Here is a 16,792-nt window from a genome sequence, read left to right as displayed (position 1 = left end):
TTTTCTTCGGGACTGGAGATCCTTAACATACTGTTGCAATTCCTCATTATACATGCTACAATTAGTAGTGTTTGCAAGCAGAGTAACATGTCCTTGGTTGCATGTAAAAGCCTCTCCCACTCTATCCTGGCTCCATGTTCTGCCATATATCCCATCTGACTTTTTCATTTTCTCCCTCATAATTTTGCTAAGCAGGCTTGGCTCTTCTAGTCAGATACTAGCAGTGCCTAAAATCTGACCTGTGCTGAAACTTTTGAAAAGCTCTGAAGCTCTGCAAATAGTAACAGGAAGCAGCCATCTCAAAAGTGAACAATTCTGGAAAAGCACTCCTGCAATACCACACTTAACACCATTTCAGGGGGTTTCCCCTGCAACTGGTACTTAAAAGATCACAACGTGAGCTCCCTGTAAACTTTTGCCTAATAAGACCTGGGGTTAGGGGAAGGATGCTTTGAAGTATTGCCATTTGCCAAATACCTAAATGAAACAACTGGGTAAAATTACAATAATGCTCCTCAAAGTTAGCCCTGATTTTGTCAAAGCTTTCTCCCTGGTACTTTCTTCCCTTCCTGGACAAGCTTTTCTTGAAATTACATAACTGACAGAATGAAAGAATAAAGCAGCTCCCAGTCAGGTGCCCTCAAAATACAGCCCCTGTAAATGATTTTGTTTTGCTACAGTGACACAGAGCTTCGAGCCATAATACACAAAGGTTGCCCTTACCTAGGAATACACGCAAGGTATGAAATGAGCCTCCTAAGGTCCTCTTGTCGTATTCTGTCATGATTGCTTCGAGCTGGAAATGTTAGAATGGGGCCTCCACGCTTATCTCTCCCACCTGAAAAAGAAACATATTGAGCGCCAACTGCACGCTGTGGCGTACGTTGAGGATAACAGCCTCTTCCCCTGTGAGAGTTGCAATTGGTCACAATGCATCTGAGCCGAGTATTTGGGCAAGACTGTATTTCAAAAGAAAGCCACCACTATATATGTTATGTTCTCATTTTAAAAAAAATACGTAACACTAGGGGGAGATATGGATAAGAAAGTTTTCTTTTACAGCTGCAGAAATTATGCCGGACATAATTGAAGTATTTCATTAGTATCTAATTACATTTGTACCCTTCATCTTGTCAAAAGGGCTCCAAGTGGCTTCATAGAAATCCCTATTTTTGCAACCATCACAGATGGTAGGAAGAACAGAGTGCCTTACCCAATACTTAACTATTTGCTCAGGGGACACCCAAGTCCTACAGTCATCCTATTGCTATTTTCATCTGTCTGCTGTGTTCTTTGTTGTTCATTTTAGGCTGAGAGCTCTTTTGCAGTGAGAGGAAAAGGGACTTAACTGTTTTTTATTTAGTCAGCTCTGTAAAACCCTGTGTACCCTCTAATGCTGCCTAAATTACTATCACATTGAAGACACCAATTTTCTCCTGCGACCTAAGACTGAGAATGGCATATTAAATTTCTGTGGCTGATCCCAATTTTTGGAAGTCAGCACAGAAAGGATAGTCTTCCCCCTCCAAGATGCTTACAATTCCCAGGTGGTTTTCTACAAGAACCACAGCCAGACCTAAATCTCCTAAGCTTCAGAGCTGTAAAGATATTGCACGCTTTTGTACCATTCTCTCAACTTCTGAAAGACAGAGAAGCCAAGCTATTGGCAAAAGCAAGAAAATGTGAAGAAACACTGAATCCATGGAAGAGACTGGGGCAGGCATAATCTGAGGGATGAATGGAGTCAGGACTGCTTGTGACTTCTTGTATCGCTCTCTCAGCTCCATCCAGATGCTATCTGCCTCATTCCAAGGGGGGGGGGAGGGAATTTCCACCCAGAGAACAATGCAGGATGACAGCTTCTGCCATTACTTCCTTTCTCCAAGGAAAGTGGTAAATGGACATTACCTACTGGAGAAGAGAGGCCTCAACATATTTTTGAACAATAGTGTTCTCTTAACCTGGATCTCTCAGGACAGAGAAAGGGTATACTAATATTAGGATTATTTTGACCATATAATGCTCAAAGATGCTGAGGGTGGTGTGTGATATAGGCCAGCTGCGCCAGAGTAATAGCACAATCACAAATTTCACCAGTAATAACTTACGATAAATGTATAGGTGTTGTATTTTTACTATTCTCTCCCAGATCATGTTTTGCTAATCAACCCTCCCCACCCCCCATGTTTCTCCTTGGAGGCTCTGATCACATAGAAAAATTAAGGGGATAATCTTGCCTTTGAAATTCTGTTTATTATAAAATGGGTTTCCTTGCACTGCTTTTACTACAAAATTGGGGTGTAGCTTCTGTCGCTATACATAATATACTACAGTAGCCTTATATGTACTCTACTGCTGAGTTCAAACTATAGACCAATAAACCAACATGTTTTTCTCTTTTGGGGAGGGTTGGTACAGGTAGTCCTTCACTTACGACCACAACTGGGACCATAACATCCATTGCTAAGCAATGCACTCATTAAGTGAGTCATGCCTGATTTTATAGTCTTTTCCGCCATGGTCATTAAGCGAATCACACTGTCGTTAAGTGAATCCGGCTTTTCCCATTGACTTTGCTTGTCAGAAGTTGGCTGGGAAAATCATGAATTGCGATCATGGGACCACAGGATGCTGCAACTGTTGTAAATGTGAGTTGGTTGCCAAGCACCTGAATTGCAATCATATCACCGCGGGGATGCTACAATGGCTGCCACTTTGAGGACTGTCCATAAGTCTCCCTGTTAAGCAGCATCGTAACTTCAAACAATCATTGAACAAATGGTTGTTAACCAAGGACTACCTGTATCTCAATATTCCCTCTTGTTTCTGCAATTCTTTTAGTACTATATTAATTTGAAGATATTGAAACCAATCAGATAGGCTAGTTCATTGTGAAGTAAGAGTGTCAAAAGATTTTATCTTCAGCTTGTTCATAATTACATCTTGCAGTCTAGACAAATTATTAAATCTCCACTGAGCAAATTTCTTAGTGCTTTTCTCTTCAAAGAAATAAACAGCAGCAACACAAAAGGGGAGAAAATATAGGCTTATTCTTGTTCTGTATTTACCCCAAGCATCCAATACATAATTAATTTTGCATGATCCCTTATGAATTGTTTGTTTCTGTTTGCATCAGTTTAAAGATATTTATGCAGAGCATTTGGAAGTCCTGTCCTTTCCTTAGAGGTAGGGAGCCAGGACATACAATCCACTTGGAAATCCATGTTAGTTAGCTAACCTGATAATACAATTTAAATTGCAGAACCACCAGTCCACCTCTCTGTTTTGAATTCAGTAAAATCTGTAATTAAAGCCTTAGTCTTTTATTGGACCATATGTAGTTCATTATTTGTTTATGTCAATCACTTAATACCATGCTTTCAATACACAGAGGCAGGAAAACTTTCTAGCCAGTCTTTATGGCAGAATGGGAGAGGAATTCTTACTGGATGATAAAGTCTCGGGGCAAGCACTATTTCACTGTAACTGCGGTTATAGTCAGTCACTCTGCACTTGAAAGGAATGAGAAAGCCTTTTGGTTGAAGGATGTCATTTCCAAGCAAGGCTGTGCTTTTAGAGTTTAGTTTAGAAATTATGCATTGATAAGCATAGGCATAATATACTCAGTTCAGTCGCATTCCCAGGGTTCTCAAGTTGATAGGAAAACAGCCAATTACGCCTGCTAATGTTTATTCTAATGCTGGCATGCAGCCCCTGCTGGATATTTTATCCTTAATCTTAGGTTATGAGAAAGTCTAGATGTATACTGATCAAGATGAGAGTTTGCCATCAAATGTAGAAGTGATACATTCATTCCACAAAGCAATATACACATACATACATACATACATAAAAATAATAATAAAAGTGAGGGAGGGGGGAATGAAATACAGATGTAGAAGAGGGGAATATGCAAAAGATTGTTAAGGAACCCGGAGCTATTGTGATGAAATTCTATTTTTTCCCAGCATTAATCTTCATTTAGGTCTTTGGACCAGGACTCATATGATTTTGGGGTAAAATGTACCAGAGAAAACATGTTTCATTCACAAGAGATCAATCTATCATTTTATACAGGATTATTTTTCTTACATACATAAATTCATGAGAAGAATCTACTCTACTTGCTTTTCTGGGCCCTGTCAAAGTCCAGATAAAATCATGCTCTAATTTGGGGTCTCAAAAACCTTCTAGTTGTTCCCAAGTATATTTTTACTGTGTGCGAAGTTAATCACATTTTTAAGGTGATTTGTCTACAAAACCATATTTCTATTTAATGCAGAGGTAGAAGCCTTATATCCTATACCAGTTAAGAGAGCTTGCTAATCTTATTGTAGTTCACTATCACTGGGATATTTTTTACAGCTGATGTATGTGGTGCAAGGTTGTTGCTCTGAAAACAGAACTACTGAGCTTGCTAATTCTGTATTTACTAATTGAAGGTGTTCTCAAGCTGAGGGGGTTCATAAGCAACTAGGGAGATCTACAGTTTTTTTAAAAATTGCCTCCAGCAGGATAGCTAACCTCAGACTTTCAAGTATTATTAAGCTTACAAATAAATTTTGCATCTGCTTCATTTTCTTAGCAGAAGCAGGAGTTCTATGAATCACCAATATAACCATATTCTTTAAATATGGTAGCACATTATTTTGAAATTAACTTTTTAATATTTATTTATACTACTTTTTTTTACCTTTGTCCATTAAAATTTGTTATGTCAAAAATGCACCAGCTACACCCTTTCCTGGACCAGAAGGCCCTTCAGTCACTCACACTTTAGTCACTTCACAAGAGGATTACTGTAGTGTGGTCTACAAGGGGCCACCCTTGAAGACCACTTGTAAGCTACAGTTGGTCCAGAATGCAACAGCTTGGGCAGTGACAGGCATGCCTTGTTATGCCCTTGTGACCCCACTGCTCTGTGAGTTGCAGCAGTTACCAGTTGGCTTCTGGGTACAATTCAAGGTGCTGGTTATCATGGCATAGGACCTGGTTATTTGAGAGGCCACCTGTCTCTGGTTGTTTCTGCCCATCTGGTGAGATTAGGCAGAGTGGGCATACTTTGGGTCCCATCTGTCAGGCCTTCAAGGTAGACCAGACTTGGTAACAAAATTATGAATACTAAAACTAGTTTTATTATAGGGTTACAGTAACAGAATCTTGCAAGTCTGAAAGTGCCTCCCCACTCCCTGCCTTCATCTACAAAAGAACTAGGGAGGGTCCAGTCTGAGATGTTTTCTCAAATTACATTTCTGCACTGGACTCAAATTTCTCTTATCTGACTGTTGTCTTGGTTGCGGCTCTTCCTCTTGTTCCTCAAGGTTATTCTCACAGCCCATTACACATCAAACAGTTTCATCTGGCAGGAAGCTTTGCTGATTGAGTCTGGAGCATATAACTTTGCCAGATCTTAGCATATGGGCAGAAACAATTTGTTAAAATCTAATTTGTAAAAATAAGTGATACACTTATTTCTTGCTCAACAGTAACACCAATGAAATCATGAGTTTTACTGATGGGGGGAGTTGCATAAATTAATTTACCATTTTAAGGAGTCACAGTATTGCAAAGTTTTTAAAAAACTGCCTTAATGGTTAGCATAATTTAGTCTTTTCCCTCACTGAACAATGTATATTTTATTTTTCCTGACTCACAATATTTGTTCAGAGTCCTAGAATACCTACAGTACGTACCTGCAAAGATGTCATATTTGTTCCCAAATATTAGCCTAACCACCCACCCCTTTTTGCACATCCATGATCTTTATTTCCTACTTCCTAGGACCTCTTAGCAGAGTTCCCTACCTTCTTAGGGCACTCCGACATAAAACTGTGGTGCAACTCCTGAAGTTCCCACATCAGTGCCCCCAAAGGGCAACCAAGCAGATTTTCTTACAGCTTGACTTATCCAAAAAAATTCAAATTGCTGTATTTCCTTTTTGTGATTTGAGCTGCCTGAATTCTATGTGGTGGGGTTTCTTTCCTTCTAGTAGAAATTTACTGATCTCCACCCACCAGCTCCGTGGCTATCTCCTCTCCCCTTGGCTATGAAGCCAGTGTAGCACCATTTGCCCATGTGCTCCACTAGAGGTCTTTTCTGAACTAGATCAGTTTTTTCATTTTCTCACCAAGAGCAAAATATTGGAACTGGACAAGAATGGGCAGGGATGAGTTACTTACTCAGAACTGAAATTTGTGCTTTCTCATGGATTGGGAGGACAGTCTGGCTCTTGCTATTCTGGCAACAATTGCAGTTAAGATGGTTTTGAGCCACTGCAAGATCTGTTACACAGATTTAGAGGTGCTTGTGAGGTGGCAATGCTTACAGTGAGGAATTTTCCTTAGAAAATGCTCCTCTCATCCCCAAGGTCCGTTTAGAAATTTTCATTCCAGTCAAAATGGCAATGTTTGGTTTATTATATGAAGTAACTTGGTTTGAAAACCAACTGGAATGTTTATCAATGTTCCAGAATTTACTAATTCAACTGATGTCCACACTGGTACCATAACAGACACACTACAACAGATTCTGTAATATATATGTGTATGTGTAGTATGTATGTATGCACATAAAACAAAAATTTTAAAAAGGCTAGCTTAAACATGGACTTCAAGAGGAAGGGCTGTGTCAACACTGAAGGCATCACTGTTGAAACATATGGGTAAATGCATAACAGAAGAAAAAGCCACAGAGAGGCCCTTCATCAACAATGGTCCAAAAACAGAACCAAAATTACAAGAAAGAAAATGGGGGTGGAGAGGAAGCGGGGTGTCATGAGCACTGATGGTGAGCAGGAGGGGGCCCCTATCCAGGGGGGAAAACGCTTGCGTAGTAGCGAGGAATTGAGCAGTCATTCAAAGAGACACAGAACAGACCCGCCTTGACTTTTGGGGTTTATCTGCATGGGTTTTCTCATGCTTCTTCAGTTTGTTAGGATTTTCTGTCTAATGCAGCAGTAATAAAACACTAGAGACTTATTCCCCATCTCAGCGTGGTTCCTGCTTGTTAGGACATGGGGACTGGCAACAGAACCAAACCAGGAGAATGTTGTAAAGGGGGTAACAAAAAGAAAAAGAAAAAAAGAAAAAAGAAGGATATCAGAGTGATCTTATACCCAGGATATATTTCTGCTATTTTCCCAAATCCCTGAGCCAGATCAGGAGACATAAGTTCAGCTTGCACTAAGTGTGACAGCTACAACAGAGATTTAAAGTCCTAATGCTGAGCATTTATACAGCTCTTGAGAGTTTAAAGAAATGCATTTAGATTATCTCAGTGCCTATATAACACCTCTGTTAGGGAAGGTTCCCATATTGAAGATTTGGGTGGATGAGGGCCAGTTCTCATGTCATGTTTTCTTAGGGTGATGGTTAAGTATGAGTGCATTTGCTTGCTAGTGCCAATTCTTCCTTCTCTCTCCCACCTGTACTTCCAACCAGTATGACTAGCAAACAGCCATATTTGGTTAGTGTATAGCTTAGTGTACAATGCAGGACATACATTACTTCCAGACTCAATCAGTCAGAGTACATAACCATAAACAAATCTATCACAAGCCATGACTACATTCTCTGGTTGGCCGAGACCGTATATGGTGTGCGTCTTACTCTGAGACAATACATTAAACCAGCTTTCTACAATCTGTGTGCCTTCCAGATGTCTGAACCAACTCCTCCAATTCCTCTTTGCTGAGAATTCTAAGAGCTCTCACCCAAACATCTGGAGAGTGAAGAAAGCTGGGAAAAACTGCAATAAGCCCTACACCTGGAGGAGGAATCAGCAGCTGTTATGTGTTCCATGCTTAACCATAAGCCTGGGTAAATACAATGTGCAAATACAGTCAAAGAACCTCTTTATGTAATGTGTTATGCCAGGTTGGTGTTACAGTAAGTATGAAAAAGGCTCTTATTTATTGCTTCTACAGTGAGCCACAACTCACACATCTCCCCCAATGTTGGCCAGCATCCCATTTTTCTGTCATTTGATTTGCATTTTTGATACTTCAGTTAAAAAAAAAACTGCACACATAGCGGCCTGATCAGAGTTAGAACTTCCCTGCACACAGAGTGCCTAAGCCTCTTTCATTATCCCTGCTGTCCCAATTTTGCAATCCTCCCCTGTAGATCAGCAAGGTTGCCAGGGTGTGTGTGTGTGTGAAAATAGAGCAAACAGCAACTACAATTTGCATTAGATCCACTTTGTGGTCACTCTTTCACATTCCTACATCCAGAGGGCAAAAAAGGAGGTAGAATGTTAGTAACAGATTAACTCCCCTTGTCTGGGTTCACAGAAGTTAATTCTAAGTTGTGTGCGTGCTGTGTGAGCTAATGCAGACAAGAACTCTTCACTCGCCACTAAATAAATTCACGACTGAGATCTAGAAACTATACATCAATGAACAATCTTTTCCCTTATCATTCTGCAATGTTAAGCTAAAGAGAGTTACAAGGCAGAACTCATGCTCTTAAGCAACCAATTGTTCAGAGATTTCAAAGAAAGAGATCAGGATAACCCAATGCCTTTTGCAACATTTAAACCTGAAAGTAAGTTATGCCCATAGATTGTTTAATAGCCATATGCCATTAAAGCAACCTGCCTGCCTTTCCCTTGAAGGTTACCTAGAGCCACAGAGAGCTCCAAGCAATGCATGACAATATTAGACACAAGGGTCTGTTTCTTCCATCAAGTTGCTTCCCATTCTCATTTTTCCAATGATTGATGAGCCAGGGATCGGGCACACAATATCAGGAAAGCAAGTATCTCAAGAGGTATTCAAAATATGGTCCTTAAGTTATTGGATTAATGCTAACAATGAACTGGTGCCCTCCAAATGTACTGAACTACAGCATTCATTTGCATTGGCCATTCTAGCAAAGCATGATGGGAACTATAACATGCCAGGAAGAAAACATTGAGTTAACAGAGCAAAGAGATGATGAAAAGGGAATATCTTATTGATCTCTTCCCTAAACAGCATATTCAGAAATAATCCTGTGCTATTGTTATGTAAAAGTCCTGAGCATTAGCATTCAAAGCAATTGTGCGGTATTTAGTTCAGACCAATAATCTTGGTAAGCACAAACAACGAATAGCACACTAAAGACTTCATGGAAGAACGATAGCAAATTGGGGAGTATTTGGAAGGTATCCAACAAAATATAACACCCCCCCCCCACAAAAAGTATTAACTAAGGAAAGTGGTAACATGCCTTAGTTAAATAATCCTCAGACTTCCTTCTCTCATGTTAAGAATTGGATGCATTTGGTTTCTTCCTTTCTTTTTTCTTTTGAATAGTTCTGCCTAAAGATTTTGTTGGAAGAAACTAATTGGCAAAATACTGAGAGTATAAACAACTAGTATCACAGGAAATATAATAAATAAGTAAAGATTCTTAACACAAGAGAAGGAAGTTTTTGTTGCTCGGTTGTCATAATTATGTACTGTACTGTACTGTCAGTGATCACTCACCAAATAGCTACGTAATTCAGCTCAGGATCATAAACGCATTGTATTACTTTACCTGAAAGATATGCAACTTTCTCCTTGAGGATTGGAAGGACTTCCATAGCTTTCATTTCATCATTTTTTCGAAATCCTGAGGACAAAAACAGAGTGCATATTAAGTCAAGTTGCACAGTATCATTCTTTTAGGATCATATTTTTTACACTGTTGGAGTTTTTTGTTTTGCATGTCTAAGAAGAAACCAAAATTATGCTGATAATTTAAATTGCCAAAGAAAAAGGCTCTGTGAAATTTGCAAGCCTGGATGCACTGAATATACTTTACAACACTATCATCACAACATGGAACCCAATCATTCTAACGGTGCACATCAAAGATATACAAGCAGTCCTCGCTTATCAACTGCTTGTTCAGCGAAAGTTCAAAGTTATGACGGCTCTGAAAAAGGAGACTTACAACCAGTCTTCGAATTTGCAGCTGTTGCAGCATCTCACGGTCACGTGATTGTCATTTGCAACCTTCACAGCTGGCTTCTGACAAACAAAGTCAATGGGGAAGCTGGCAGGAAGTCACAAGTTGCAGTCATGTGACATCACGCTTAACGATTGTGGGTAATTCACTTAACGACCGCAGCTGGAACTGACATAAGTTGGCTGGTCATGTGAGGTTTCACTTTATGACCACATCACTTGATGACAGAGTTGCCAGTCCCAATTGTGATTGGGAAGTGAGGGCTACCTGTATACGTATTCTAAAAATCAGTGGCAGACATTTGAAATAAGACACAGTTTTCCTAATGCCTCTAGACTTCTGGAAACTTCTGCATGAGACTCATTTTGGGATTCCAATCCTCTTCAGGACATTTAGTACACAACCCCCAATTGTGCCTCTTTACGATCATCACTAAAGATCCAAAAATCTTTGAAGTAGATTAAGGAATGAGCAGATATGGAGGTGGGCAAGAAATTACTAGCACTGAAGTATCAATACAGCCAGTAAAGAAAGGGGAACTATAGCTCAACCTAGTTTCTGCTCCTATTCCAGGTATGTAGCACTTGCGATCCATCATGACAAACTCAGTCTGATATTGCACATACATTTAAATCTATGCTTCTATGCTACCTGAACAAACTGGGAGAAATTCCAGTGAAGGCAAGTATTTCATTACAAGAGGCTATAATTTGTTGTAGCATATGAGCTGGAGACTATGGTCCAAGCAAACCAGTTTCAAACTTTAATGGAATGTGAGAATGACCTTGGAAGACGGGGGGAAGAGATGCTGCCTAGGGAACGGTCAGATAAAAGAGGGAGGAGCCTGCAACTGGGTAACGGGAGAAAGAAACTTAGAAAGGATCCATCCTACCTGATCAGGCAGTAAAAAGGGACAGCAAGAGATGTGTACTTTCAGACTTGCAAAATTCTGTCAATGCAGCCTAACAGTAAAGCAGAATTAGCTCATCTGGTCTACTGGGAAGGCTGACACAAACCATGGATTTTGAAGCACTATTTCTAAACTGACCAGTGTGGGTCAGACAAAGTTAGTTGAGATTCAGTCCTACTGCAATTGGTGACGAAAGACAATAATGGACAAATCTGCATGACACCATTTGCTAAACAAGGGAGAAGAAATTTACAGAGAGGTGCTACATCAACCCATTCCTGTCAGTCAGTATTCCAGACATCTCTGTGGCAGCTGGAAAACCAACATTTCTCTTTTTTCTTTTCTTCCACCTTTCTATTTGGGGGGGGGGGGAGAATTAAAACTAGCAGCAGCCTGAATCAGAGTTGGAACCACCTCACATGGGGTGGGGTAAGACTGAGCCTTCTACATGCCTGCAGGAAGTAAATATAAAATAGTGCCTGACTAGCAGAAATATTTCACAACTGCCCTTGCCTCCTGGTTCTATGTCCAGAGCCTGAAAAAGAAAGTTAGCCAAAAATTAATGTTCCCGTTCTAGTTCATTTTGCAGTGTCATGGTTAAGGTATATAAATGAAAACAACATTATGAGTACAGACTGTGGTTAAGGACTCCTGCCTCACCTCTATTTAAATTATGATCCAGACTTAGACTTCAAGAAGAGTTACCCTTCAAAGTTATGGTTTGCAAGCACTGTTTCATTTCAACAATTTGTTGTGTTCATTTAAGTACCAGAAGCCTCCTTTGTAATGGATACTTACACAAAAACCCCTCACCGGAATAATTTTTTAAAAGTGTTTTTTTAAAAGCTCCAGTAATCAAAGAGATCTTTAACATTTTTAAAAAGGAAACATGATGCCCTTAACACACAGCTCCACTGAGAAAAACATGTTCTTAATTATTAAATGGGCTCCCTATGCTTAAATCAATTAAAGCTTTAGTTGATAGGTCATAAACTGATTAAAGCTTGCAATTTTAGTAGTAATGAAAGCAGTATTCTATAACTGTAATAAGTGTGCCAAAACCAAAGTGCCAAAAAGCAATAATGGGATATTAGGATAGGAAATGTTTAAGAACACCTCACAAAAATGGTTGTCACCATCATGTATAGCCTCAACGGAACAGATCATGAAAACCAAGGATAGTACCATTAATCAAAGCTTTAGAGACAACTAAGGTGCTAAAACTTAACATATATAGTCAAATGGTGGACATTTTGGATAACTCAGAAGAAAGTGGTTTGATCATGGGACTGGCCAGTAGAAAAAACAGTTACAGACTAACTAATTCATTTACTCCTCTTTAATAAGATTTACTCCTCTTCATTCACAAACCATTTTTTTAGGAAGTTCACAAAACATTACAATGTTTTGTTCTACACCCCTTGGAAACGTTCTATTGGAAACTTTTTAGGGTTCATGTTCAACAGAACAAAACTCAAAACTATTCAAATATTCCATGTTCCAAAGAAACAAACTTGAAATATTCCAAATATTCTGTTCCCATTTTTTTGTCTTGGGGTCATAAAAGTAGGTGGTTGGTAATCAGTGCTGAGTGCTATCTACCATTCAGTCTCCTGAAAAAAATGGCAATACTGTAGGGATGATTAAAAATGTTTAAGATGTTTTAAACGTTCCCATATCCAACAAAAGATGCAACAATTAAGCACATTTTTGCAGCCTGTCCTGCCTGCACAAACACCTACATAATCAAGCTCAGAAACAACGAACAGTTCTCTTCAGTATAGCCCATGAACAGCTTAACAATAGCAAAGACTTCTTCCAAATGCACACACACAGTACTGTTTTGCATTTGGCAACCTGTCTACAAAGCTCAAAAAGGAAAACAACACTGTCCAATGTAGGCACTACCTCTCTGAAAAAGAAGTGAACGCAACACAATTTTACAAGGACCAGATTCTAATTTGCCCTGGCATGGAATTTTAAAACAGCAGTTAACTTATCTACCAGGCACACAGCAACCTTTCTTACATTCGAAATCTTTCTCCACCTCTGAACACATGGTAAATCTAGACTCCTCCATCCCTACCCACTGTCCTTTCCTGAATTAGCTCCAGCCAAAGGGAGAAGGGATAGAATCTATACCTCCTATTTTACTGGCTAATGCACTCTCCAAGTCTCCATGGCTGGAAGAATTCTTTTAAAAATAAAGCCTACTGAAGAATGTCTGAATGCTAATAACAGAGTAAAACAACATTGTTTTATCATGAGGTTGGGATAAAAATCCAAGAATGTCTGCAGTCATGAGCCCATAATGTTTTCCCTACCCCCTACTTTCAGTTCTCCAAATTCATATAAATCAATTGCTCAAGTGCTTTTCATTACTGGCTTAAATGTAATGCATTTCTATAAATCAGAGTTTGGAAATTAGGAGCTAGTCTTGGGAATATACCTTCCCTCATTTATAATATGGTACAAATTCTTATTTATACTGCACAATTTATTTTATAATTAAATTGGCACCAACTCTATTTCTGATTGACACTAACTGGTTTCTATAATATGATTTAGGGAACTTGGTAGCTAAGCAGGGTCAACCTTAAATAGGGAACTGTAGATTTGAAAGTTGAAAAACAACCTAGGAGAAGATCTAGGCAAACTAGTTTCTTAATGCTGCAAAGAAAAATATTTAATGCAGTCACCAAGAATCAAACTCAACATGCGGGAGCCTTGACCTTTACTACAACATCCATTTAAAGTCTTTTTTCCCCCTATGTGTATGTGTATGTACATGTATATGTATATGTGTCTTTGAGTCAGTCTTGACTCCAGGTGACTTCCTAGACAAATCCAGGCAGTTTTCTTGGCAACATTTTTGGGATTGCCCTTGCCTTCAGCCTAGGGCTGAGAGTGTGTGACTGGCCCAAAGTCACCTAGCTGGCTTTGAGCCTATGGCAGGAGTAGAACTTGTAGTCTCCTGATTTCTAGCCTGGTGTCTCAACCACTACACCAAACTGGCTATCAGCGTCATATCTGGCAATTTGTAATTCAGAACTAAGTAGTAATGATCTGTATTTAATTATGTCTATTTGCCACTAGAATTCAAATCACTATTAAAAATAATGGACACTTATTACTGCAGCCATTCAGTTCAGAGAGAACTTCCAAAGCAACCTTGGGGTGAACATATGATAAGGGGAAATTTGTATAACATTAGATGAAACCCTGTGATTTAGCATAACCATGGATAAAATTTAATGTAAACAAGGGAATGAACAAGCATCCCCAAGGCAGATTAATAGGTAGCAAATATTTTATGTGCAATAAACTGATGTCATTAGAAATCTTTATTTTTCTCTCCTGACTAAAGCATTAACCACAATATTACCTGCATCCACCTCCTTATTCTAAATTTAAGCTGTTTTTTCAGCTAATTCTTCCACCCAATCGAGCAATTTTTTCATTAGTTCAATGAGGTTATACTTTAAAAAGAAACCTGCTTTATATCTGTTCTTCAATTAAAATATTCAACAACTGGGGAATGGCTTAACAAAATTTGAGAATTTCCCTTTTTAATGACAAAGTTAATGAGGTATGCACATGAATCAAAACAAGGAGTCCTTCATGAAATAACGGATACTTTCTATTACACTTGTAATGGTAATCAAATGTATTTCAATAGAAATCAACCTTTTAACATGGTATGCTCAAAATTGAAACTCTCTTATGAGAGTGCCCTATATTTACCCCTGAATTCCAATCCAGTTTGGCAACTAATAATTAATTAATGATTTTTTAAAATAGTGATTGATTTTTGGGTAGCATTTTATTGTGGATGGATTGTTCAGAAATAAAGAAAGGATGTGCCTATTTCCTCTTAAGAATATGTGATACATCTACTTTATTCAGTTTTCCTTTTGGTGGGGGATAACAAAACTTGAATATTTATATTTCAGGTTTGAACTAGGAGGATTTCTAAAACTAGTGCATATGGGTACCGAGCCATATATATCTGCATCAATCTCTACTTACACACACTTCGGCAACCCTCCAAGCCGGCATTCTCAGCACCAACACATTAATAGAGATGATGTCATCTTTTCAAAATCAGAGCAGTCTGCAGCTCTTGCTGCTGTTGTTTTTTCCACTGCAGTGCCTGCAGTATTCACAGGATTTGCAAAAGACAAGGCAGCCAGAAAATAAATAAATAAAAACTGGATTGGGAAGCGCAAGAAGAGGGGTGACTTACTGAAATCCTGCTTGGACAGAGTATTATTTTAAAAGTATTCTTTGGTTCACTGCATTCTGTGAATTTACTACTAGTGAGAATTCATGTTACATGATTGAACAAAGCATCTTTGATACTTTGGCAAGTCTAAATGGACCTGTTCAACAAGATTTTCACAGAATAACGAGTGTCCTCAGAGAAGCAAATGACTTGGGTCATGTCTGAATAATTTCCACTGCTCTTTTAGCCTGCATCATTTCATTTCCTCTTTCTAAGAAACCACAACTGTAATATGATATAAGCTCCAAATAATCAGAACTGTAAACCAAAATAGGGCTTTTTTTTACAATGTAAGCAAGAACAATGAAAGTCGCCCAGTTTGATATGATTATAGTTGATGCTTTGGTTTCTTTTATTTCTTTTTCTTGTATTTGTTTTTTATAGCATATTCTAATAGAATCAATAAAGTTTGATCACAACCTTTGCACCTTTAAAACCCCTTAATTAGATGTTTTCTATATCTCTAATAATCTTAGCATCACTTGTATCTACTGCAACCACCAATGATTTCAGTACAATAAAAGATGTCTTTCATTTCTTTTTTGTGGTTGGAAAATATTTCCAGACAGGACTGTATAGGTATTGTATGTTTTGTCCGTATTTTGGAAAAAATGTATCAGACTCAAGCAGCACAGTAAAATTACTTCTTTTAACTTCAAGATAATGGATAACAAGCCTTTTGTTAAATTGAAATATAGGAATATACTGTGGTCTAATCAAGATTTGTGGAAGAACCTGAGGGAAAAAGCATCATCCCTGTAATTAAAAAAAAAACAGTTTGGGTTCTCTCTTTGTTTTACAAAATGATATAGTTTCTTCTCTATCTTTTGGCTTCCAATTTTTATTTCCTTTAATTTCTACTACCACCAACATTGCCTCATGAAACAAAGGTTTAGAGGAAAAAAGCCAGCAGGAGCACTCTAACCTATTATCTGACTTTTACACACACACACACACACACCACACACATCACACACAGACAAAATGCAAAACATCCAAGGGTTTTCCAGAGATTTAAGAGATTCAGCTATATTTTGAATTTTTATTCCTAAAAACTTATGTCATTTGATGTCAAATCCCCATTACAAACACAATAAATGCAAATGCCATTAAAAAGTCAGATTTCTACATTGTACACTGCAAAATTGCTGGAAAATGATCCTAGGAACCATCTAAGCAAGCAGTCACAGCACAGCACAACTCTATATAGTAGATCTACACAACATGCTACACCAGATATGTGTGATTCACAGCCCACTTACTGTCCCATAAGCCCCAATGGGAGAAATCATCTACATTTTCAGGGTTTTTAAAAGGTATGAAGAGTGCCTTAACCATTTCTAAGGTTTCAAGCACTTATCCCTCCCTTTATCCTGAGTATGCCAGATAAAAATAGCTGATAAATTGTTCTGTTCCTGCTGAACATGTTCTGAATTTGCAAAGAATATCAGTTCGCAGTGATATAACACAAGAGCAGATCATTCAAATTCAGAGCATGTTACATTAGACAGTGCTGTTTATGAAGCAAATTATACTGAGTATAACATAACACTGAATATGGTATCTAAGAGATCCTAAAATGATTACATTATTGCATTATTTCCCCTGCATTCCACCAACATTATTCCCCCTGCATCCCGCCAACTATAGTTTATTAAATAA

General features: G+C 38.5%; 1 protein-coding gene across 1 annotated transcript in view; it reads right to left on the bottom strand.

The window, feature by feature from the left end:
- The window catches only part of TRIO (trio Rho guanine nucleotide exchange factor), a 268,321-nt gene that overhangs the window by 189,479 nt on the left and 62,050 nt on the right, over window positions 1-16,792 (bottom strand). The window contains exons 2-3 of the mRNA XM_063298754.1: window positions 9,522-9,596; window positions 724-838 (exon numbers count right to left, since the gene is read on the bottom strand). Of these exons, the coding sequence (XP_063154824.1) occupies window positions 724-838; window positions 9,522-9,596 (190 nt within the window). The remainder of the gene's footprint in view (window positions 1-723; window positions 839-9,521; window positions 9,597-16,792) is intronic.

Source organism: Candoia aspera, chromosome 3 (genome assembly GCF_035149785.1).
Source record: "Candoia aspera isolate rCanAsp1 chromosome 3, rCanAsp1.hap2, whole genome shotgun sequence".
Classification (NCBI taxonomy): Eukaryota; Metazoa; Chordata; class Lepidosauria; order Squamata; family Boidae; genus Candoia; species Candoia aspera.
Note: the sequence above shows the minus strand (reverse complement) of the source record. Positions and strands in the feature narration are given on the sequence as shown.